At 45.3% G+C, this 22521-nt stretch overlaps 1 protein-coding gene across 1 annotated transcript in view; it reads right to left on the bottom strand.

The window, feature by feature from the left end:
• Positions 1–21847, bottom strand: part of suclg2 (succinate-CoA ligase GDP-forming subunit beta) — a 59161-nt gene extending 37314 nt beyond the window's left edge. Inside the window, exons 1-2 of the mRNA XM_067234772.1 lie at positions 21764–21847; positions 9385–9526 (exon numbers count right to left, since the gene is read on the bottom strand). Of these exons, the coding sequence (XP_067090873.1) occupies positions 9385–9526; positions 21764–21847 (226 nt within the window). The remainder of the gene's footprint in view (positions 1–9384; positions 9527–21763) is intronic.
• Positions 21848–22521: the final 674 nt, after the last annotated feature.

The raw sequence follows: 22521 nt of genomic DNA, 5'->3' as shown, positions 1-22521 counted from the left end.
CCAAGGAACAGACCTGGTCTAAGACGCATTTGACTCGTTTCATCTTGACGGCTAAGCTCCGCTCTCCCTCGCTGTGTTCTACCCACCTCCTCTGTGTGTCTTTAGACCGTCTCTGTGGCCGAGCCTAATGATGTTGTCTTTGTGAAGCTCGGTTGGGGGGTGGGGGGGAAGGGGGTTGACCACTGTCACATCCGTCTACCCGTCACGGTCCGCATGACAGTTGATTCCTCGTTAGACAGGCATGTCCACCTGGCGCCAGACACAGGGCCACTAATGACATCCTGGGTCGCCGCGGCGGAGACTGCGAGAGGGCCCTGCCCTGCCAGAGTCAGCGGTCACCTGTTTACTCCAGGCAGAGGGTCACGATAATGGTGCAGTGCTGGGAAGGATGGATGGTCATCTAAGTGAATATGGTTTCGTTTTCCATAACTATTTTCTCTCTAAGGGCACCGTTATCGAACAATGGTAGCACTTCTGGGAGATTCACATTACAAAAGAAACTCTTATTTACAACCAATGGATGATTTTTATCTGATTGATTTTCAACAGAGCGTCTGCTAAATGACAAAATGTAAATACTAAGCCTACACTATAATTCTATACTACAAAACATCTTTGTCCAAAACATGTCTACATCCATGCCATGCCTGAGGAAGCAGTGATGAGCAACAGCATACCCTGGATGTGTACAAGCCTCCCCTAACCCACTGGAGGAATGACGCTGTGTTTACTGGAGTGATTCATTTCCTTTCAACCATTTGACCCACTGTCCACAAGTGTCCTTGTGTCTCCAAGCATGTTCTATTCCAGTGAAGTTTGAGGATCACAATGCACATTATTCCAAGCAGCCTATTAGCGTGCTGATACGATAGTGAATAGTGGAGTTATAATACCGTGTATCACCCCACAACATGAATAGGTTAAGCAGTGTAATGAGGAGGTGGAAAAAATATAAGCTGCTTAGAGAAATCAGCTTTTTGAGAGACAGTCTTTCGCCGCGAAAGCCTATTTACAGCTGTTCAGACTCAGTTTAGCTGCAGCTTTCCCCATACTGGTGTGACCCAAGAAGCTCCACTATGATGGCGGCAAACTGAAGGCTTAGAAAGAGAGAGCGAAAGCGGCACGTGAGAGTGAGAACGAGAGAGAGCAAGGGGATGCCTAGAACTGCTAGACAAAAATACAGCTCGAGAGATACAGTCATGTTGCCTGTGTTTGTATGCATACCCAGAGACACCGCTATCCAAAAAGGTGCATGCCAGTGCGAGATAACTGCATATTTATTCCTGTGGCCATCACACCCCATCCTGTCTGTGTTAATGACCTTGTGCTTAAATGAGTCCCTCTCCGGCCCCGTCCTCAGTTCGTTCTCCCCGGGAGCATGTCTTCTTGGCAGGTAACGGTGCCAAGAAACCTCCTCACACCATCCGTCTTTCTGTGTGACAGGTCGGTCCTCTGGGGGGCCAGAGTCAGTCTGTCCATCACCCAGAGGCATGCTGGGAGAAGGGCAGCGTGGCGGAGATACCTGCCGCTCCCCACACAAACTGGCTGCTCTCATTTATTCACCTTCTGTCTGATGGAGACGCAAAAAAGGACACCGATATACTGTGTATGATAGAGAGACATAGACGGGTAAGGAGAGATGGAGAGAGGGGGGGGGGGGGTTGGGGACAAACCTCTGTAAGACTGATGGTTCCAGTACGGCATCCCTAAACATGTCAACAACAACACCACGGTTCTCAGGAACAGAACACATTTTTACTTATTCTAGGTTATTAGAGAGAGACAGCAGGAGTTCACTAGCTTCCATGTCGCATTCTTACTGATAAAATATAACAATCTCTGTCAACGTATACCAATATAAAGGAAAGGAATAGGTATACCCTGAGGAGAGAGTACTTTACCAGCTGTCAACATCCATGTCAATCAAAACACCCCTCTCCCCCTCCCTCTCCCCCTCCCTCCCTCCCCCCCCCCCCCCCTCTCTCTCTCTCTCTTTTCTTGGAGCGATAAACATCTCAGAAGTTTCTCAACTTGTTTAGACAGAACTGGATGCTAACAGAAGTTCAGGAATATCTCAACTGTTCTGTTATACAAGTCCCCCAGGATAGCCAATTATGTAGGCAAAAACTTCACATGGCTCCAACGTCAGTGTATTTTCTTCTAAACACATTGAGACAGACCAAACAATTCAACAGAAAGGATCTGTATACAGGATTGCCCTTTTGTCAGTCATGTTCTACCCAGAACAATGCAGAGGACATGGGGAAAGTATCCTTGAAGATCAAGGATCCATTTAATTTCCACCATTGTGGACAGCAGCTGGTGCAACACTCCACTCCTGCCTACTCCCACCACCTATGAGAGGCAGCCTTTGCCCCAGCTGAGCACATGGCTACAGGAGCTCCTCTCATCCCCTCCACATCTCTGGCTCAGGCAGACGAGGAGTGGTCCTGAGTGAGCCAACACTCGGGCGGCTCTCAGAGCTAACTGCCACTGTCAGCACTTCTCAAGAGGCGGCCTTGGCTTGTTTTCTGGATGGGGAGATGAAAGTGGGCTTATCAATGCTGAAGGGTTGAGAAGCATGAGGCAGTGTTGGCGGAGAGGGTGCCTCGGGAGGAGGGTGGCGTTGGAAGGAGAACTTGGCCCACCCTGAAGAGCGAGAGGCAGGTCTTCCTGCCCTCGTTTTCAAACTTATACTGAATGGGACGGTTGGAGAATGGGTCTGACACTTCAGTCAACATGAAGGCTTTGTGGTGCTAGAAATGCACACAAGATGGGCTCAACTACTCCAGTTCTTCCTCTGTGTTTCTAGTGTTGTAGGGAAACGATCCAGGCATGGTTCCTAATCAGCCTGTGTTATGCCCAGGAGAAGGCCTCAATAGAAGAGATACAGAATGGGGCTGGGCCTCACTGGGCGCAACAGGCCAGATGTTGGGACTTAAAAACAAGGACAAAATGCACTGCAGAAAGTAAGAGATGAAAATAAAACATTGTATTCCTCCTTACAAATTTACTACTCAATGGAGCATAGAATAGCTCTAATAAAACATGCAATTTAGCGCCAACATTACCAAAATAATGGTGCCATACCTTCTGGCTGAACAAGTGCTGCATCGGCAAAGCAGTGGACAAAAAGTGTGAGTGACGGTAATGTGCCACCCGCGATATCAATACCATCCAGACGTCAGCACACTGAAATTACATTTTGATTTGTGAGGTCCCTGAAACTCAACTCACACTCCACTGAATGGATTTACACAATCATTTGAGAGACATTCCAATTGTTCTACCACAGAAACAACAAGTCAGAGCTGGTAATTAGGCTCCTTTATGATCCATAAAGTCACAGATTTTTGTATTAGCGGTGGGATGTTGTTTTGCCTTTCCCTCAAACACATGCTATTAAGATTCAGAGGCCTGGGTGTGTTTGGTTATTGTAGCTGGCTGCAGCTGCAAGCTTTATGAAAGATTGTGAGTGTTAGGCCAAACAAAAACATAGATACACAAACACAAGCTGGGAACAAATGGAATATTCATTGGCAAACAGAAAATGAAGACAAACACACTAGCAAACACATCGGGATTCACACAAACATACACATTTGGACTGCCAAGTTAAGCCTAACAGCACATGTTCTACTGTCGCTGAAAAACGGGAGAAGTTATCAGATCCGCAAGTCTTTCATCTCTCCACAGAGCAAACAAGAGGGACCAACCAGCTGACACCAGAAAACATCTACACGGCAGCTAGTTGCCTTCAAAAGACTTTTGCCTTCCTCCACGAAGGAAGTGATTTCAAAATAATGGTGTAAATAAATATATAATGCTGGGAGAACATGGTGGTGGTTTGTACAGACGTGTTGAACATGGACCAACAGGGATGTGATTACGCGAGCGTCACGCATGGCTGAGGAGGGTCTGTGAGTGCAGGGTGGCATGGAAGTTGTGGTGGTGCTAGAGGGACGTGACAGATGGTGCAGGCTCCACAGAGTGGTGGGTTGAAAGAGAAGCATATGGTCCACTCCAGCTGATGTCACACAGCAGCCCCAGCCTGGCCCAGGGTGGAAACCATGCTCCACGCCCAATCAGCCAGCCAGCCAGCCGCCCAACCAGCCGCCCAATCAGCCAGCCAGCCAGCCGCCCAACCAGCCGCCCAATCAGCCAGCCAGCCAGCCGCCCAATGAGCCAGCCATCCGGCCGCCCAATCAGCCGGCCAGCCAGCCAGCCAACCAGCATTTTGGTTTGCACCATCCCACAGACTATTCCAAGAAATATTAGCACTGCCCCCAAGGCACTAGGATCCCAACAAACCATTCGTCATCTTTAAAAGTGACCAAGATGGCTCAGTAAGATTGACTGATGCATTGTGCATCCGAGGTTCGAACACTAACTTAAAAATAGATACTTGAAGGTATTTCTAGAGAGATTTTAGAGAGGCAAGCAGAATCATCAACCTCAGGAAACAGACAGGCTTCCAGAACACTGGGAACTAACCCAGAGCTAGTCAGAACCGTTTCATTCTTTAAACATGGAAGTTGTCTCTATATAAAAACATGGAACGGTATATCTGGACCTAGCCCATCATGTAAGGACTGATGCAAACCTCGCTGTGTAACTTCCTGAATCTTTCCCTATAAGTAAGAACACAAGATGTTTCATGCCATGTGACGACAGTTGTCTGGTGTGGTAACCACACCAGACAACTGGATCACCACATCAATGGCTGAGTGGGTTGAAGTGTGTACACATTATACCTGCCTCATCAAAGATTTAGCTAATGTCAAGCCGTCTCTCTCGTAGGCTACACACAGAAATATCACACTGAGCACCCTTCTAATAAGCACACATGAGATTTACCTGGCATGCATAAACCTAGTGTGTTTACATTGAATATTCATAGACCTGTGAAAATGAATTAAGATTCCCACCTCTGTTAATTGTGATTCTACCCCTCTGCCTGTTTAGAATAATCCAGAAAGTGAAACTGTTAGGAGTAGTGGGGAGCGGTGAGATGAAAGACAGAGAAAGATAAGTACATTGACAGAAAGAGAGAGAGTGAAAGCAGAAAGATGGAGAGAAAGCAAGAGAGAGATGCAGAGACGGCGCTGGAGGGCTCTTACAGGCGTCAGGATCTAGAGTGGAAGGAATGACGTTAGTGGAGACAGATGGCTGTATTCTGATATCATTTGGGGTGCTCCTGACAGAACAGGATGTGTGGGGAATCCTACCAGCAATCCAGACCCTAGACTTTTTGATAAAGACCAAACTACGTAGACCCTATGCACATGGCAGACACTTTTTCCCTAAGAGGACAATACAATCTATCAATGAGGAGCCACCCTACACCTCACATACACATCAGATTTATGATGAATACAGATGTAGATAAAATGTAAAGAATAATCTATGCAGTGCTGAATTAAGATGTATACCTTATGCTGTGTTCACACCGAAAGCGAAGCAAATTATTTGTGCGAATGAAGCAAATTTTTGCTTGGCGTTGATTTTCGTTTATTTGCGAGAATTGCTAGCCAACCGTTTTATTTTCATCGTCAACCCAGGGCTTGCAACTAACTTTTTTCCACACTGTCACAGGACCGTCCCGAAGTGCAAAATTAACTGTCCCAAACTGTACTTGACCTGTCACAAAATGTTAATTCTTGTGTTTTTGCATTGACATTCTGACATGGGTCTAGGTTATTTGCAACACTATTTAAGTAATCCAGACAGTTGTGGGGCTCAAATCAACATCTGAATTTTAATGTGAATACATCCACAATAGAATACCCAATTTTCCAGGTTGATTCAAGGTGGGGCTACAATTGTTGGTGTGGCTGTAGTAAAAATGTTTTTAAATGTTTTTAAAAAGTTTTTTGGGAAAAAAAACTTTCACTCTCTCTTAAAAAAAAACTTAAAAAAAAATAGGTTTGCATCATTAATGAGTACTTGATGAGGACTCTACTAAACTATACTGTACTCTATTGTACCCTGCTCTGCTTTACACTACTCTGTTTTAGGCTTCTCCGTTCTCCTGTCCCCTCTCCTTTCACTGTGCGTGAAAACAAAGTTTATAGATTTTTTTTTAAAGGTTCCAAGAAAATAGATTAAAAAAAAACGATCAATATATTTTATTCAAAAAAAGTTTACAAAAGGTTTTGAAAAAAAAGTTTAAAATATTTTCAAATCACGCACCGCGCACCGTAGAGCAGCACACATAGCAGCGCTTGTAATACAAATAAATTGTTCACAGTTTATGGAATTTTAAGATCGAGGTAAATGTGTTGATATGTTTCACCTGCTTTGTGTTTAAAGGTGTTGAACCACTGGTGTATGCATTTTATATTGTTATGGTCTATCCAAGTAGCGTCTTTTGACGGAGGAATTCCTCCGTCAAAAGACGCTACTTATACTTGCTACTTATATGCTACTTATGCTACTTAGGATAATGCCCACAGACAGCTAAAATACTCTTTCCCTCCATTTCTTCTAAAAACGTCAGTGACATCTCTTCATTGATCAACTTTTGCAATACAGCGTCACACACATTTTTCGCTTGAGTTGAAAACTTTCATTTGCACAAATTTTTGTGTTTGCATTGACTTTACATTTAATCTCGCTGCGCGAATAACTTGCTTCGCGTTCGGTGTGAACACAGCATTAGGCTGAACTTCTCCCCACAATGAAACCCAGCTGAAATTTGTGATTGGTGCTAAAAGTAATACTGTATGTTGGTGCGCATACACAAACATGTCTCATTCATTAAACAATGTGGGGGAGATATAAATCACACCATGTTCTACTTCAATCTCTGGTTTGTCAATCATTGCTCTGGGGACTGGAGCCAAGCAGCCCATGAGGTGTCTAAACTAGGCTTCTAGTTTTATTTACAATTCTGAAGAAAAATCCATCAAGATTTACTCAATGATGCATCTGTCAACTGGGTGATGATATAAAAAGTGGCCTGTTTAATCAGATGCTCATTGGCTGTCGGAAACAGGTGTGTGTGTGCGTAGATCAAGAAAAGGAGGTATACAAACAAATCTATATTTATTGCGTGACGTACGATCTTATAAAAAAATGGTAAGATATCAAACACTGCACAGCTTTTGAATATAGCCTGTTGGAAAACACATTTCCAGTCGCGGGAAACGATAGCTCAGCCTTCCATAGAGTGGCACTGTATATCATTATCGATAAGGCATTTCGTCTATTGAAGCTGCCAAAAGATGACACTCTCTTTCATATTCATATGGCGACATGAGCCAAACAGGCTTTCAAATGACAAACATCACCAGGTGATGCATTGCTGATGCTGAATGAGGTGTCATATTTACCACGCCATCGAGACCATTCTGTCTGATTCATTGAGACACTTAAGAGAATCTGTGAAAGTTTTCACCTTATTTTCCAATTAGGAGGTGTATCCTGTATGACTTGAAGCCACTCAAACTCTAAATGGGAAACAGGTAGTTAAAGCCTCGAAAGACGTACATGCGGCTTAAAAGTTTGAGAGAAAGAGAGACAGAAAGAGCGAGCCACTGTCAGAGGGACAGTTAAGAGTTCCATACTCTGGCTAAGCAGGGGGTTTTGGGAAGCCTCTGTTCTCCCTGCACACACAGACGGCATCGGACAGGTGTCACTGGGTCATTAGCTCGGCGCAGGCGAGAAGCTGTCTGTCCGTCACACAGACAAACAAACAGGCCTTTAAAGCGTCTGGCACTCAACACTCCCAGTATGGTAGCCACTAAGTGGCTCCACTTTATATGAGAGATTGGCTAGTTAGGAATCGGCCATCTGTGATGATATTACTCTCTACCGCTGTTGAATCAAGCACATAACAAAAGGCCGTGGGATTGATTGAAGCCAGTTGAGGCTTCATATAAAAAAAGCCCCTCAAAGTTACTTCTCCCGAGTGTTAATGGGCTAATCAATCAGGCTCTACTTGGAGGCTCGGCTAGGCTGTGCTGGTGTATAGAATGAACCTGTAGAACCTCCAGCCCCAATTGAGCTGTCAGCTTCACTGCTTCATGGTTAACTGAGCCCAGCAGAGGAAGTATGTGTGTGAACGTGTGTGTGTGCGTGCGTGCGTAAGGGACGGAGGGATCGCAGTGGTATATCAGCATCACACATAAATCCATTTGAGTCTCGCTTGGTCACCTCCACCCCCCCCTGTGGAGCGGCAGCACCCAGGTCCTCTCCAGAGGCGTTCCAGACCAAGCTCTTAGCCTCAGCCAGCCTGCCCCTCTCCTGCCCCTCTCCTGCCCCTCTCCTGCCCCTCTCCAGCCCCTCTCCAGCCCCTCTCCAGCCCCTCTCCAGCCCCTCTCCAGCCCCTCTCCAGCCCCTCTCCAGCCCCTCTCCAGCCCCTCTCCTGCCCCTCTCCTGCCCCTCTCCTGCCCCTCTCCTGCCCCTCTCCTGCCCCTCTCCTGCCTCTATCCTGCCCCTACAGGGAGCTACAGGGCCACCCTGTGTTGGCTCCGGATGAAATTTTAAAAGCTACAATCCTTTTCTCCCTCTCTCTCTCTCTCCCACCCCATCTCTCTACGGCATGACTGGATTTTGGACAGAGAGAGCCAAACACAAGCATAAACAAATAAGGGCATCGTCAGGGCCTCTCGCTATCATACTGAGCAATCACTAGTTTCATATTGAGCAATCAGCAGTAAAGAACTTTGCCACACACAGATATTTCCACAACAGGACAGCAAGTCCCGTTTTGTGAACTCATGCGGATAAGCAGATATTAGAGCATCCACAGGCTGAGGATAGAGGGGGTCTGTGGTGGACTGGAAGTGTGGCCTGATCCGTGGCCAACCTTCTGTCACAAGCAGGACTGTCACCGAGAGACAGTGCATCACCCCATCCTCCTCAGTTTATCTTGGCCAGCATCAGGGCCAGGGCACTGAGTGCAACACCCAGCCAGCAGCCCCTCAGAGCCCCGCATCTCATTGGGCAACAAGAAGGATTCCACCAGGCAGAGTTTGTTGTTGTGAGAGCACTGAATAAAATATAAGGCTGAGGTATGTGTTGGTACACGAGGATCACTGTGTGTGTACTGTGTACGTGCGCGCACGAGCATGGCTACCATTACATCACAGGGGGAAACAGAGGCAGAGAGGGAAAGTGAAATGGAAAGGGTGTGAAACATAGTCATGTGGTTGAGTGGAGTAATGAGACGGGCATGGTCACAAGACCCCCCCCCCCCCCCCAAACAAACCATATAAACACTTGATTACACTTGATAACATTTCAGCCAGGATTAGGCCCAGCCACAGCTGTTATGTGGGGGTGGAGCATTGCTACGATCACAGAACTGGGGACAGCAAATGAGCTATAAACATAGTTTATGTATTGCGCGTGCTCACATGGCCGCTGTCCGGTACTCACCCAGCCTCTTGGCAGCCTCCAGGGCCTGGGAGGCTGTGTCAGCCACGTAGAAGCGCTGGACCGTCACCCCGCTCTCTTGCATCAGTTTCTTGCTCTGGTACTCCTGCAGGTTGAGCCATCGTCTGGAGCTCAGCCTCGCACACTGGAGGAAGCACACGGGGGGGGGGGGGGGGGGGTAGAATAGGTTAAATTAAGAACTTGTTCCTAAAGAATTTGGGGACAAAGAAATGCATGTGGTAGGACCTGGACCTAAATAAAAGCTGTCAGGACAGCTCTATTTCAGTTTGTCGTCCTCCAACTTCATTTCCTCTCCCTCGTTCTCCTCCACACTCTGCTTCTCCAGTAATGAGCTCCAGTCAGACAGGCCTACAGCAGGCTTCTTTAAAGCCGTTTGCTCAGTCAGCGGACACAGTGGCTGTCAGCTCCAGCTGTTGCCACTATTAAAAAGACATTTGGTTTTAATGTGCAGTGCCTGTGTTAAGGTTAGACTCGCCCTGTGCAGTCAGGTGGGCCTATTACCTCCAGTCTGAGCGTTCACAGTGCATACTGACATCGTTAAGGAAAACAAAGCCATCACCATAAAGGAAGCAGGGAATGCAAAGTAAATAGCAGGGTTCAAGGTTGGTTTTCCCCTCAGCCATCACTCGAGATGAAGAACAAATAAAAAAAGTGGGTCTGTGTTGAGCTCATCTGTCAAAAGATTAGAAAGCCTTTGAGGTGGAATACTGAAACACTGATGTAGGAGAACCATGCACATCCAGACAGGGGAACACAGTCTGAACAGGAATTAATACCAAATAATTAGGCCAACAGCCCTCATCTATTCTCACCTCCTGGGGTGCTGTCCTTAATTGTGTCTCATTTCAATAGGCTGGAGATTTCTTGGCTGGACTGTTACTCTGGTGACGTGTCCTCATAAGAAGCTTAAGTCGGCTTCAGCGCTGTACAACATATAGCGGCGTGAGCCTGAGTAAACAATCAGATTTCTTACAACTTAAAGGTAATTTGTGTCAATTAAAAGCCATTCTAGTTACTACAACAACACCAAATAAAAGTGCCAGTGTGACACCAGCAACCTTAATCCCATTCAGATCCACTCCCCCCCCCCCTCCCCTCACCATGAATAATGAAGGCAAAGGTCTTCAAGTGCAACTAAGACTGAGGAGCTGTTCCAACAAGTCCTGTTGCAGACGTCCCCCTTTTTAAATATGAATGGTGACATGAGAAGCGGGGCGGGGGGAGGGAGGGCAGATAGGGAGCGGGGGCGGTGGGGGCTGCAGTCTGACTTGGGGGATGCCAGGGTCTTGACAAGGCCACAACGTGCCTTTCAAACGGAGCAGGGAGGCTCTCCATCATTCATGAGGAGGAGAGAAAAGAGGGAGAGAGGGAGGATGAGGAAATGTAGCGCAGCGCATTGTCATCAAGGACTGGGAACTCTAACCCTGTTTACATTTACATTTAGTCATTTAGCAGACGCTCTTATCCAGAGTGACTTACAGTAAGTACAGGGACATTCCCCCCCGAGGCAAGTAGGGTGAAGTGCCTTGCCCAAGGACACAACGTCATGGCACAGCCGGGAATCGAACTGGCAACCTTCAGATTACGAGCCCGATTCCCTAACCGCTTGGCCATTTGACTCCTGTTTAACCCCCTGGCGCTGACAAGAGGCCAACATATAAAAACCTTCCTAATAAATGCATGCGTGGCAGTTATCCATGAATGAGTAATAATCTGTGATATGTTGTGCCTACATCCAGGCCAATCCTCCATTGTAGTCCTTCGTTAAAAGGAGCGAGAAAGGCTTGCGCATCTATGATGGTTCAACACACTGTGGGATGCATTGTGTGGTAATCCACTACTAATGTTGAAAACAGTCTCGCCTTTCCTGCTGTCAGTCTGTTTAGCATGCTTTCCCCATAACAGGCCCCTCTAACTCACTCAGCACTAGAGACTTCATTAGAACCAAAATGCCCTGCTTTCTCAGAAAGGGGAGACTGCTTGTACAGATCGGACCTCTCTCTCTCTCTCACTAGTGAATACAGTAATGTAGGCCATCAGTGAGTCATGTTGTTTGGCCTGACTTTGTCCTATGGTAAGACCATGTTTTGATGAACATTTTCCGTTCTCTGAGACTTCCCAGTGCATGACTGGAGCTTTCATACCCGGCGTCCCACGCCAGCCAACGTTTACAACCTGCATGTCTCTTGGGAGTCTGGAGGAGTTCAATAGCAGGGCAGAAATTAAAATATCCCCACATTAAGCACTTAAAATTAATTTCTTCAGCATCGCTTCCACTGAAATGCCGTCTGCTGTCCTCCTGAGCACGTATTGTAAGTACGTATCAAGACGTTCAAGCTATTTAAAGGAAAAGACAAGAGCCTTGACCTTGTTGTGAGTAGGGCAAGAAACACAAAAAACCTGAATTTCCCATTGAGGATTGTAAATTGGTGTGTTGATGGTGAGGGGGCATTTCTATGGGTTGTGCCGAGTGTGTGTGGGTGTGTGTGCTTGTGTTTCTGGGTGTGATTGAGAGTTATTGTGTGTGTGCATCCTTCTTTTCTCCTTGAACTGCACCAAAGGGTATCTTCCCCTCCCTCCTTCCTGACTTGTCCACTTCACTTTAGCAGAACATATCCTACAGCTCGAAGGCAAGCAGGAACAAGTTCCCCTGTTCTGTGTGCCTATTGGACCAGCCAGGGGTTAGCCCCGTGATGTGGCACTTGACTGACAGGTAGAATGCCACCAGCCCAGGCCACGAGAAAGGGTCCCAACCCGCCTGTTTCAAAGGCAATCCTGAAACACTACCACCACCAATGTCAAGATATTTGGGCTTCACTAAATGGAGCATTCTTTGGAAAGCAATTAGTCATTCCCTAGTGCAGGGCAGTGAGTCCACATGAATATGAACCAGTGTTTCCCCTCTGTTTACAGCTTTGGGGTGGGGGGACCGACCATGTAGAGACAGAAATGACATGCCGTCGTGTAAATAAGATAAATAACATAAGGCCATTTAGTTTGTTTAATAAAAGAGCAAGCTATAGACCTGTTTTATAGGAAAGGTAACCTTATTTTGTGATCTGGCGCTTTATTTAAAAAACATTTTTTTATTTTTTTATTAACTTGACCTTCCAGGGGCCTACCATTCCAATATAATGGTAGGGGAAACACTGTGAACTGACAGCACTGCCACAGTGTGGGAGAGACGGGAAGTTAATGCTCCTTAACTTTGAAGCACCAGACCGGATTCCACAGCCATACCTACTAAACAGTTGGAGAAGAAGTGGCAGGTTACACTTAGTTCAGGTCCATCAAAAATTGCTATTCTGTCAAAGAGCGCGCAGAAGGATGGAAAGGGGAGGAGAGATAAGAAAAAGATGGGAAAATAACAGCTTCTGAATGGGAAATGGGGCTACAGGCATCCCTTCAGGCACTGACAGTTACCTTGGGCCAAACAATAGAGGACTGAGACACCCACAGCACTTTAGAACACAGCGCAGAGACCCGGATACAGCACTTCCAACTGTCATACACTCCCAGATAGCATCTGGATTAGCCTGCCTTTTCGCCACGGGACCACTGCTCAGCCGGCCTTTTGTATCACTGCGGCCACATGCAGACAGGTATGGTTAAAGGCACTCTGCTCGCACTAAGCTGAAAATACATTCTGGGCTCACTGAAGTGATAGTGAAGTCTCATGCACTGTTAGACTAAAACAGGTCATCACAGGCAGCACATCTTGATTTGGTAGAGCAACGCTGGTTTTCCTATCCATATGTCATAAGTTTGCCTTCTTTTGACATAAAAAAAAAAGATCCAGATTGTTCACACTGTACACCAACTACACAAGATATTGACGATTTTCCCGCTCATCTCATCTCACAAATGCAAGTCGAGACTTTGACAAGACAATGCAAAAGGCAGCATGGATGCAGAACATCACCTGCATGAGAGACATTCATCTTATATTTATTTGGGGAATAAAAATAACCTGTGAGCTTGTCCTCGCGCTAAAATCTCTTAAGAAAGCGCACAGAGACCCAGGATGGTCCCAGGATGGTAGCTAGCGGTAGTCGGCCTTGGTAGTGGCGAACTTGTGTAAGTCATAAGTTCTGTGAGGCGGTGGCAGCGGGGGGGGATGTGCTGCCGGCGTGCCCCAGGAGACAGTAGTAAGTGGTGGCAGGCAGGCAGGCAGGCAGGCAGGCAGCTGCTGTCCCCTGGGACTTTCACTCCACAGTAATTATCTTCATCAGCGCTCAGGAGGCAACCTAGCCAGAAACGTTAAATACCAGTCTGCAGCCGGCTTGATGCCATACACGGGATCCTCACACAGGGACAGCCATAAACACACACACAGGCAGTTCATATGAGGGAGGGAGGGAGGGAGGGAGGGAGGGAGGGAGGGAGGGAGGGAGGGAGGGAGGGAGGGAGGGAGGGAGGGAGGGAGGGAGGGAGGGAGGGAGGGAGGGAGGGAGGGAGGGAGGGAGGGAGGGAGGGAGGGAGGGAGGGAGGGAGGGAGGGAGGGAGGGAGGGAGGGAGGGAGGGAGGGAACTGTGCTAGATTCTTCATTAAGTGGCGCGACAAAAGGGAGAGCACGGGGAGCAGGTCTCATTCATTCTGAGAATGTTCCTCTGCGGCAGAGTCATAAAACATAAAAGGCAATAACTCTGCTCTTGGAAATTACAACTGGAAGACTTAACCTCTGAGGATATGCATCAGTGAACCCATCTCCCCTCTCTCCTCTCACTACAAAACTTGAAATGAGCTTCATTACAAATGAGAACACAACAACAACACACATTTAATGACGATTTGTGCACCCAAAGGGGTGCACCAACCCCGAGTTACCGGGCTGCCAAGTCCAGGCATATCACTGGACCAAGAAAGAAACCCCCTTGTCTTCAGCCTTGCCACACACTCAGACAGGATCCTCCATGTAGGACAGTCCCCATCACAAACCCCCACTGTTAGGTTTGATTAATCACATTCTAAATGTTTACTGCAAAGATTTTAGTATTCAGTCCTGTGTATCCGCTAATATTTTGTCACTGGGTTCCAGATGGGGTGTGAAGATTCTGAAGCATTTCATAATTCCTGTTTTCATGGGAGTGAGCTGAATGATTTGAAGTCTGTCATCACAGAATGTTAAGAGCACAGGAGTGTAATGGCAAACACCTTTTTAATTTTTAAAAACAAGGTTGCATCACTTGGGCGGCGGGCCACTAATACACTTTACTCATCCAACTGACAAAGCTTGTTGGGTTTAAGAAGTGCCTTCATCATCAGTAACAAACCCAATGTTGAGAAAGCATAGATGGGAAGGGGATTCTCAGCACCTTCTTGCCCTGCTCACGTTTACATTACATTAACTCATTTAGCAGACACTCTTATCCAGACTTACAGTAAGTACAGGGACATTCCCCCGATGCAAGTAGGGTGTAACGTAATTTAGCAGAGCCGGGGATCGAACCAGCAACCTTCTGATTACTAGCCCGATTCCCTAACCGCTCAGCCACCTGACTCCCTGTCAGGCTCAGACACCTGACGTTCTTTCTCTCTCTCTACAACGGACCCGTCTGTGAATAGCCCCCTCTCTCCGTGCACGCTTTGAATCAACACGGACTTTACGAACAGTTAGGCCCAATCCCAATGTCCACCCTAACAGACTTTGAGGCACGTTCTCACCAAGTCTGTGAGGGCTTAGGACTGTTCACCTGTCAAATGTGCGAGGGCTCTTTCGCAGACATTTTGAACCCTTTATGCAACCTTTTTGTTAGTCCGCATTTTTGCAGACTTTAGCTAAGGGAATTGTCCACAATTCACAATTGTGACGTGAAACTAGAACATTTCGCTTGCATTACTTGTGGAGGTTTCTATTTACACTCACATCAAAACGATTCTAGAACCTAGGTTTGGGCTAAGCCTGTTTACTACATCTGGCTCCGCCCTTGCCTACCACCACAAATATAATCTAATTCTGTGGGAAACGCCGTATAAATTACATTAATCTAGGATAAGTAGCAAACGTCTATTTTAGCGTCAGCTTCTCAGTATTTTAACAAAAGCTAGCCTCTTCAGTCATGCTCTTACATTCAAAAGTGATAAAAAAATTAAATAAAGTAGTCGTAGTCAACTATTGTTGAAGGAGTGGAAAGCGCTGAGTAAGGCTTGTCTTTTCGCACGGCCATACGGCCACAGAATGCTCAGAGTGTCGTACACAAAGACATGGAGAGGACAGTCAGTGCTGTGGTAGCAGCTACATCACATTGCACCCTCAGTGTCACTGATGCACCGGGTGAAGAACGCTCCCTCCCTCCCATCTCTTAGATTTCTCTCCTACTCCATATGGCTTTCAGCAAAGTCAAATTTTCTGAAAAAAGTACCATCAGGTCTACTCTCAAGAGGCTCAGACTAGAGCTTACCATGCACAGTATGTTTCTGTTTCGGAGAGTCACACAATGTCAATGAGTAGTCCAAGTGTTTGCCTACTGACACACCCAGATGGAAGTGCAGTGCAAAGTGACCATCAGAAAAAGACCCACCTTTCAGAGTTTGTCCCTCTCAAGGTTTATGGAGTCAAATTATAGTCTGGAGGAGCTTGATTTATTATTAAAAGGAAGGCTCAATGTCAGAATGTCCCCCGTTTTATTTAACTCTGATAGGCTTCTCTGATTCCCAGGGACGTTTATTAGAGTCATAAGCCTTCATTTACTGAACAAGCTTACAAAGCAGCCCATCACCTTCACCGATCAGCGTTAGAACTTTAGGGCAATGCTGATTTGCTACTCAGGCAGTGACATTAACACAAAACAAAGGATTGACATAGCAAGAGAGGTGGGTTCAGCTCTCAGTAAGACAGACGCTATACTGCCATGGTCTGGACTGCTACCACTAATCAACAAACAGCCTAGTAAGCATCTTATCAATGTCATATAATGGTGGCCTTGTCAAGCATGCCTGGGCAATCTGGAGATACCCCCACATAAAGCCATGGTTTTATTGAGGAAAGGGCATTCCTAGTAAACCTATGGAGGATAGAGCATACAGTTACACTGACCTGTTTAACACCGAGCATTGATAGATGAAGTAAAGGAACCATGCAAAACGGCTGAGGAAAAAAATCAATACCTCGTAGAATACCGAGACAGAGGCCAACTTCATCGCTCATTCACCCCTCACATGCAAAATCTTGAGGTAGTATTTCATGAAGTGCTTAGCTTTAACTTTTTATAATGAATAAGAAATGCCTTCACCTGCCGCATACTGAGCCGTGGGCTGTATCAAAGCAGCAGAGACAGGAATGGAGAGGCTACAGTGAACCCCAGCCAGGGTGGATGACTAGACTCCCTTATCAGGAAGAGACCATCATCAAACGCACTCGCTACCTTCAATACAGAATTGATTCGTCAGTCAAATAACTGGAAAATACAGATGCTCTCCACCAACAGGGGATCTCCTTGTAAACAGGCGTATTCATGAAGGGTTATGCACAAATCGGTATGAACTAGGCCTTGCTTTGGGAGGAGGAAGAGAAGCTTATTGGACAACAATCAATGTATTTTGTTAAAAATTTGCCTTTTGAAAAGATACTCTACTCTCTCAATTAATCTAGTGACTTTTCGATTGGGAATGATGCTAGAAGCTAGGCGAGTTGTGCAGCGATTCTCCACTTAGCCTAGAAGGAGCACATTCGGTGATTTTATATATTTACCAAACACCTTTACAGATAAATTGTCTGTAGGTCTGAACTTTACCCCAATTACATAAAACCTGTCAGCTTCCAGAGAAGTCTGAATAGCTCTTAATGGTGTATCGTCCCCATATGTCTCACAGGGTTAAAATCCTCATTACTAGTCATAGCCAGGCCCTAACCCCTTTGAAATGACTCCACCTAATTAGCACCGACGAACGGCCTCAGAGTTAATTAAGCGGGTTGCTCCTTAAGGGGTATTATCAAATGTTTAAGAAATTAACACATTGCCAGTTCACCGATTGTACCTAATTGATTTGTTCCCATTCAGGTTCTGAACTCATGCCTCTTTCTCCCTCCATTTAGCTAACCATCCGGGCAGAGTTTAAAGAGAACCTTAATCCGTGTCCACTTAGGCCTACACAAGCTGAGCCAGAATCATAGACTGGCACACTCCGAGATCAAAATCATTGCCGTCCTGACTGCAGTAAAATGTTTTCCACTAATGAGGAGGCCGTTTGCTACTTGGTCCTGAGTCATAAAGATAGGCTGCATTGTAATTAGACAGCTGCTGCATAGTTAGTAGTGATAGAGGTGACACACACACTTAAGGATATGGGAAGCAGAAAGGCAGAATTGATTTAAATTTGCGACACAAACAGGCCAATGTGAATCATATGTAAATCTCCACAGGCATATAACATCCAAAGTAGCACTAGTATGCACCATGAAACATTTAGGTTGTAATTCAAATTAAAGTTCCAGTAATTCTGGACAAAACCAGACATTCTGCTCCTTTCAATTAATGAAGTATTTGGAAGTTGTTGACAGAAGTGGCGTTCAACACTTCTTCACATGTCTGATACCCTTATGCGCTTCCTCCATCTGAACTCAGATGATGGCTTCATTAAAAACTCTAAGTTGGTTCAATTTGCTAATGGCACTTCCCCAGTATGGCGCGTCTGCTTCTCTAGCTGTCGACTGCCTTGCTGACTTTAACCATGGTCACATCCAGGACCCACATCATGACCTGGAGCAGATGTCCTGAGCTGATGGAATGGCCCAAACCAACCAAATCAAGGCAGGTGGAGCACCACACAAAACTCATTCGCCAAACAAGAGTTACAGTTCGCAAACACAATCTCCATGCACTGAAAGAAATGACAACCCTACATGCAGTCCATGTATTTGGATATTTCCATATTTCTCGAGGACGGATGGCCAACGAGTGATGAATTAACTCACTGCCTGCACCTCCCATCCAATAAATGAAAGGCCCGACCCTCACCACATTTCTGGTTGGTTATGAGCAGAAGCCAAGGTCATGCCTGAGCTCTGTCCATGACAGAGGGGGGTAAGAGGCTCCATTAGAGCATGGAGGAGGGAGGGGTGACGTCTGCCTGTGGGTGCATGGCTGTGGTCAACTTAAAAGGGGAGGCAGGAGCAGTGGAGCATGGAACAAGGATTAAGATCACTGTGATTCGCATCGTCGGCAAGTCTTCGGCTGGGTGAGGCCTAATCTCAAGCAGACAGGCTTAGGAGAAAAACAAACCCTGGCAGAGTCACTGACAGATAGTACCTTAGCAATTAGCATAGCTAATAGGAAACAATCGTAGGAATCCCCATATACAGGTGCCAAGTCTAGAGGAAAGATAACAGTTGGGGGAGTCGAGGTGAGGTGAGAAGGATCATTGCTAAGCACCGATATGATGGTAGTCCTAACCTCCAACTAGCTAAATTCCAGAACTAAATAAAATTTTTACCTTTCTCTTAACTGAACACATTTTCGATTCTGCCATTTCTTTGAGTAATTGCAGCATAATACTCAATACTTCACACATCAGAAAAATGAACAGGATTGCCAAGGTTGATGTCATTGCTTCCGCACTTTCAAAGCTGCCAAATATTCCAGATGATTATAGCCGGTCTAAATGATTGAAAAACCCTAAACATCTCTTACGAGCTACAGAAATGACTATTAACCTTGGCGAAACGATATTCAAATCCAGTTAGAGCTAACTTGGTCTACTGTATCCCTTGAGGGGAGGAAATGGAAATGTGTTCTTGCTGTAGACAGATGGGGATGCTGCCTGCCGTTTGAAGTTCCAGCAGCAGTTGTCGCAGCGCGCAGGCCCTCCACCCCCTCAGTAAAATATTCAGGACAGTCTCATTGAGCAGACCTCCGTTCCCCATCCCCCCCGTCCCCCTCCACAACGCAGGGCTGCAGCACTATGGGGCCACAGAGCTGTGACACCTTCAAAATCGCAGCAAACATTCACAAATTCAGTACAGCGGTGAGACGAAAAACAGCCCTGAGGATTATCTTGCTGTGCAGACAAGAACTCTACAGATTTGATTTTAGGAAGAAATAAAACAGCACATTCCATTATATGATTCACCTCATACAGCATTCAGTTTCCATCTAAAATATTTGTCACATTGATATTGACAAAATCGTAGCAAAAGTAATACCCTGTTAAGCAAACCTGTGACAATACGTGTCTGTCAACCAAACTAGGCTACGATAGTGTGCCACAGAAAAAGAATATGGGCATAACTGTCTGAAGCAGCCACAAACACATGAATACGGGAGGGCGGTATCAGAAGCGCATGCTTTGTGCAGAGAAGATAAAATGTTAACGATTTTGAAGGTTTTGTACTATTCACCCCTTGGGCAAAGCGGTGGCGTAAAAGTCAAGGCATTCGGTCACTGAGTAAAGCAATGAATTGTTTGGAGCACTGGCACACAGCCAGGTTTCTGCAGATTGCACTGAGGATGGTATGTAGATGAAGTGGAAACACTAATAGTGTCAAGGAGCAAATTAACCCTGAGAAACACTTTGACTGAACGCTAACCTTAACCCATAAGCAGACATAAAACATAATTCAAAAGAAAGAGCATTACCATGTTATAACACTAAACCTGCAAAAATACAATGCTACACCATGTGTTTTATGTCAAGAGGTGAGCCCTTAGGCTAACCAAAAGGCTACTTCTGTGACACTTTAATCTCATATGCATCCATCATCTTTAGATAAAAATGTCTAAAAAAAACTCCAGAGAAGATATTTTAAATAAAGATGTGTGCTGCCTAATATAACTTGGCACTGTGTGCTTTCTCATTATCTGAACTCTCTAAAAGCTAGTCCCTAGCAACTACAGTCTCATTATACCATCCAGATGAAAAAATATGCTTTGTAAGCACTCTGGACTAACTACCATACTAGGGGGTCTATGCAGACCGCAGGTGATTGTGTTACGTAAGGGATCATAGTGCAACCCATTAATTATGTCGAATTTTAAAAACTTGCTTAGTGGCCGGTCCTTATTTAAGAACTGATTCTGAGATGCAACAAGGCAAGTTTTTCAAAAAGTAAGTTGTTACAACCAGAAACGTTTAACTTTTGCCTAAACTGTGCAGATCATCTTGCACAAGAACAATACCACACAGTAGTCTCACAAACTGAAGTCCAACCACACACAGACATTCTGTATCCCTTCAAAACAAGTTATGTGTTTTGACTATCAACAGATAGACAACCCTTGATTATATGGATATTTTTTACTGCTAATGATTTATTTCGTCAGTTCAACAAGATCAAGTAGTACTGCCGGAATGTTTGTCATGTTGTATAAGTGAAATGGTAGTAGTACGTGATTATGCTACGTACCTTAAAAAAATATGTTTCTTTAGAGAAACTAACTTGAAAACCTTTCAATGTATCTTAATAATAAAAATACTAAAAAACATTGCATGAGAGGATAGTTTCAGCTGCTACAGTGAGCTTGTGACCTTTACTCAGTCGTTCACTGAGTTGCGTTTCGTCCTCGGGGCCACTATCAGAAAGCTAAAACCCAACTATCCAGTTGGGTTCAAGGGTTTCATGTCTGCACTTTGACAGGAAAAGTATATGATTTACCTACTTGAATAACATTTTAACATCTCTCCCTTGCTTGTCACTAAGTATGTCAGTGATCCTTCATTATCAGGACAACAGAGTTTGTGCAGACCTACTGTGCAACAGTGGAGGAAATTATAGCCAAACTTCACTATTGGCCTTGCTAATGACTTTTGAGCCTCAACCCATTGTCTGCAACCCATTGTCCTTGACATGATGAACACGCTATCTAGATGGAAACGCAAGGCAGAACAAGGCTAAAGTCCCCTGTCTTTCATAGCTTCCAGATTTCTGTGCAATGGCATCTACCAATCGTGCAAAGAAGCACTAATCATTTTCAACTGTCACCACACTATACAGCACTGACTGGTGGTAGCTTACTAGCTGAAGCAGCACTCTAGTTAGACTCACAGATTGCATAGCCAGAAATCAGTCAATCCAAGAGATTAAAAGTAAACTTTAAGTAGGCAGCTAGCAAGCTAGCTACAATACTTTTGTACTCAGCTCGCTAAACTTGACCAAGAGGACAATATTAATGCATATTGTCTTACAACGCTAGCATAAAAACAAACAAGACAACAGTACAGTGTGGGTGTGCACGAACTGTTACTGTTAGCTAACGTCCACGTTGGATGTGGTTGCGTCACAGTTTTAACTTTGATCTGTAAGTGTCAAACGAAAGCAGATGGTGCTAGTTAGCTAGCTCGCTACAATGACAGCCAACGCAAACCAAATGAACAAGCAGATGTGACACGCGAATCAAAACTTGTATATTTTAAAAAGAAGTTGTACCTTGAATTTGTCAAATAGTCTGTGTTTCGATGTTGTTTCACGCAGTGCTCTCACTACAGCCTGGGATGCCATGGATGCTGCCATATTAATGCCGACGAAAGCAGTGGAGAAACATGTGCTACCAATTCAAAGAGCTCATAGGTCGGCTGACGGAAGTGGGTGTTTTGATGGAATTGCTCACTTCCTGTAACAGATTTTTGCTCCTGTTCCAGTCGTGTTCCAGGTGTATCACACACGATAAAACGTTTTTATTGTTTATAAACCTAGCAGGGGCAAATAACTCTCCACAGAGCACGAGCATTTCGCTTTAGAAATTGTTCAATTTTAAATGTAGGCTAAAGTAATAAAATACAAAAAATAAAAAAATTATAATGTAGCCTAAAATTACAAATGTGATATTAGTGTAGATCTAACTTTGATCATTGCCATCATTTTGAGGGTCAAATGTATTTTTTATCAGCAGCCATGTGACAGAAAAACCTGGAGTTTGAGTATTGGTGAATTAGACATCTGCTCACATTTATCCAGCTCAATCCCCACAGTGACCTTGTGAGGCAGACAGACACTGATCAGTAGATGTAAGGAGTCTGGGTGTATGAGTGAATGCGTAGGATGTGTGAGCTTGACTGAATAGACAAATAACCCACTCACACAGTTCTCCAGAGCCCTCATTACACATGGCATCTTTAAAGGGCAAATAGGGCAAAGTGATCATAAAGAGCAGTGATTATGACACACAGAGAGGGAGAGAAGTGAGA

The sequence above is a fragment of the Osmerus mordax genome, chromosome 1 (assembly GCF_038355195.1).
Source record: "Osmerus mordax isolate fOsmMor3 chromosome 1, fOsmMor3.pri, whole genome shotgun sequence".
NCBI lineage: Eukaryota > Metazoa > Chordata > Actinopteri > Osmeriformes > Osmeridae > Osmerus > Osmerus mordax.
This window is presented reverse-complemented; position numbering and strand designations above follow the sequence as displayed.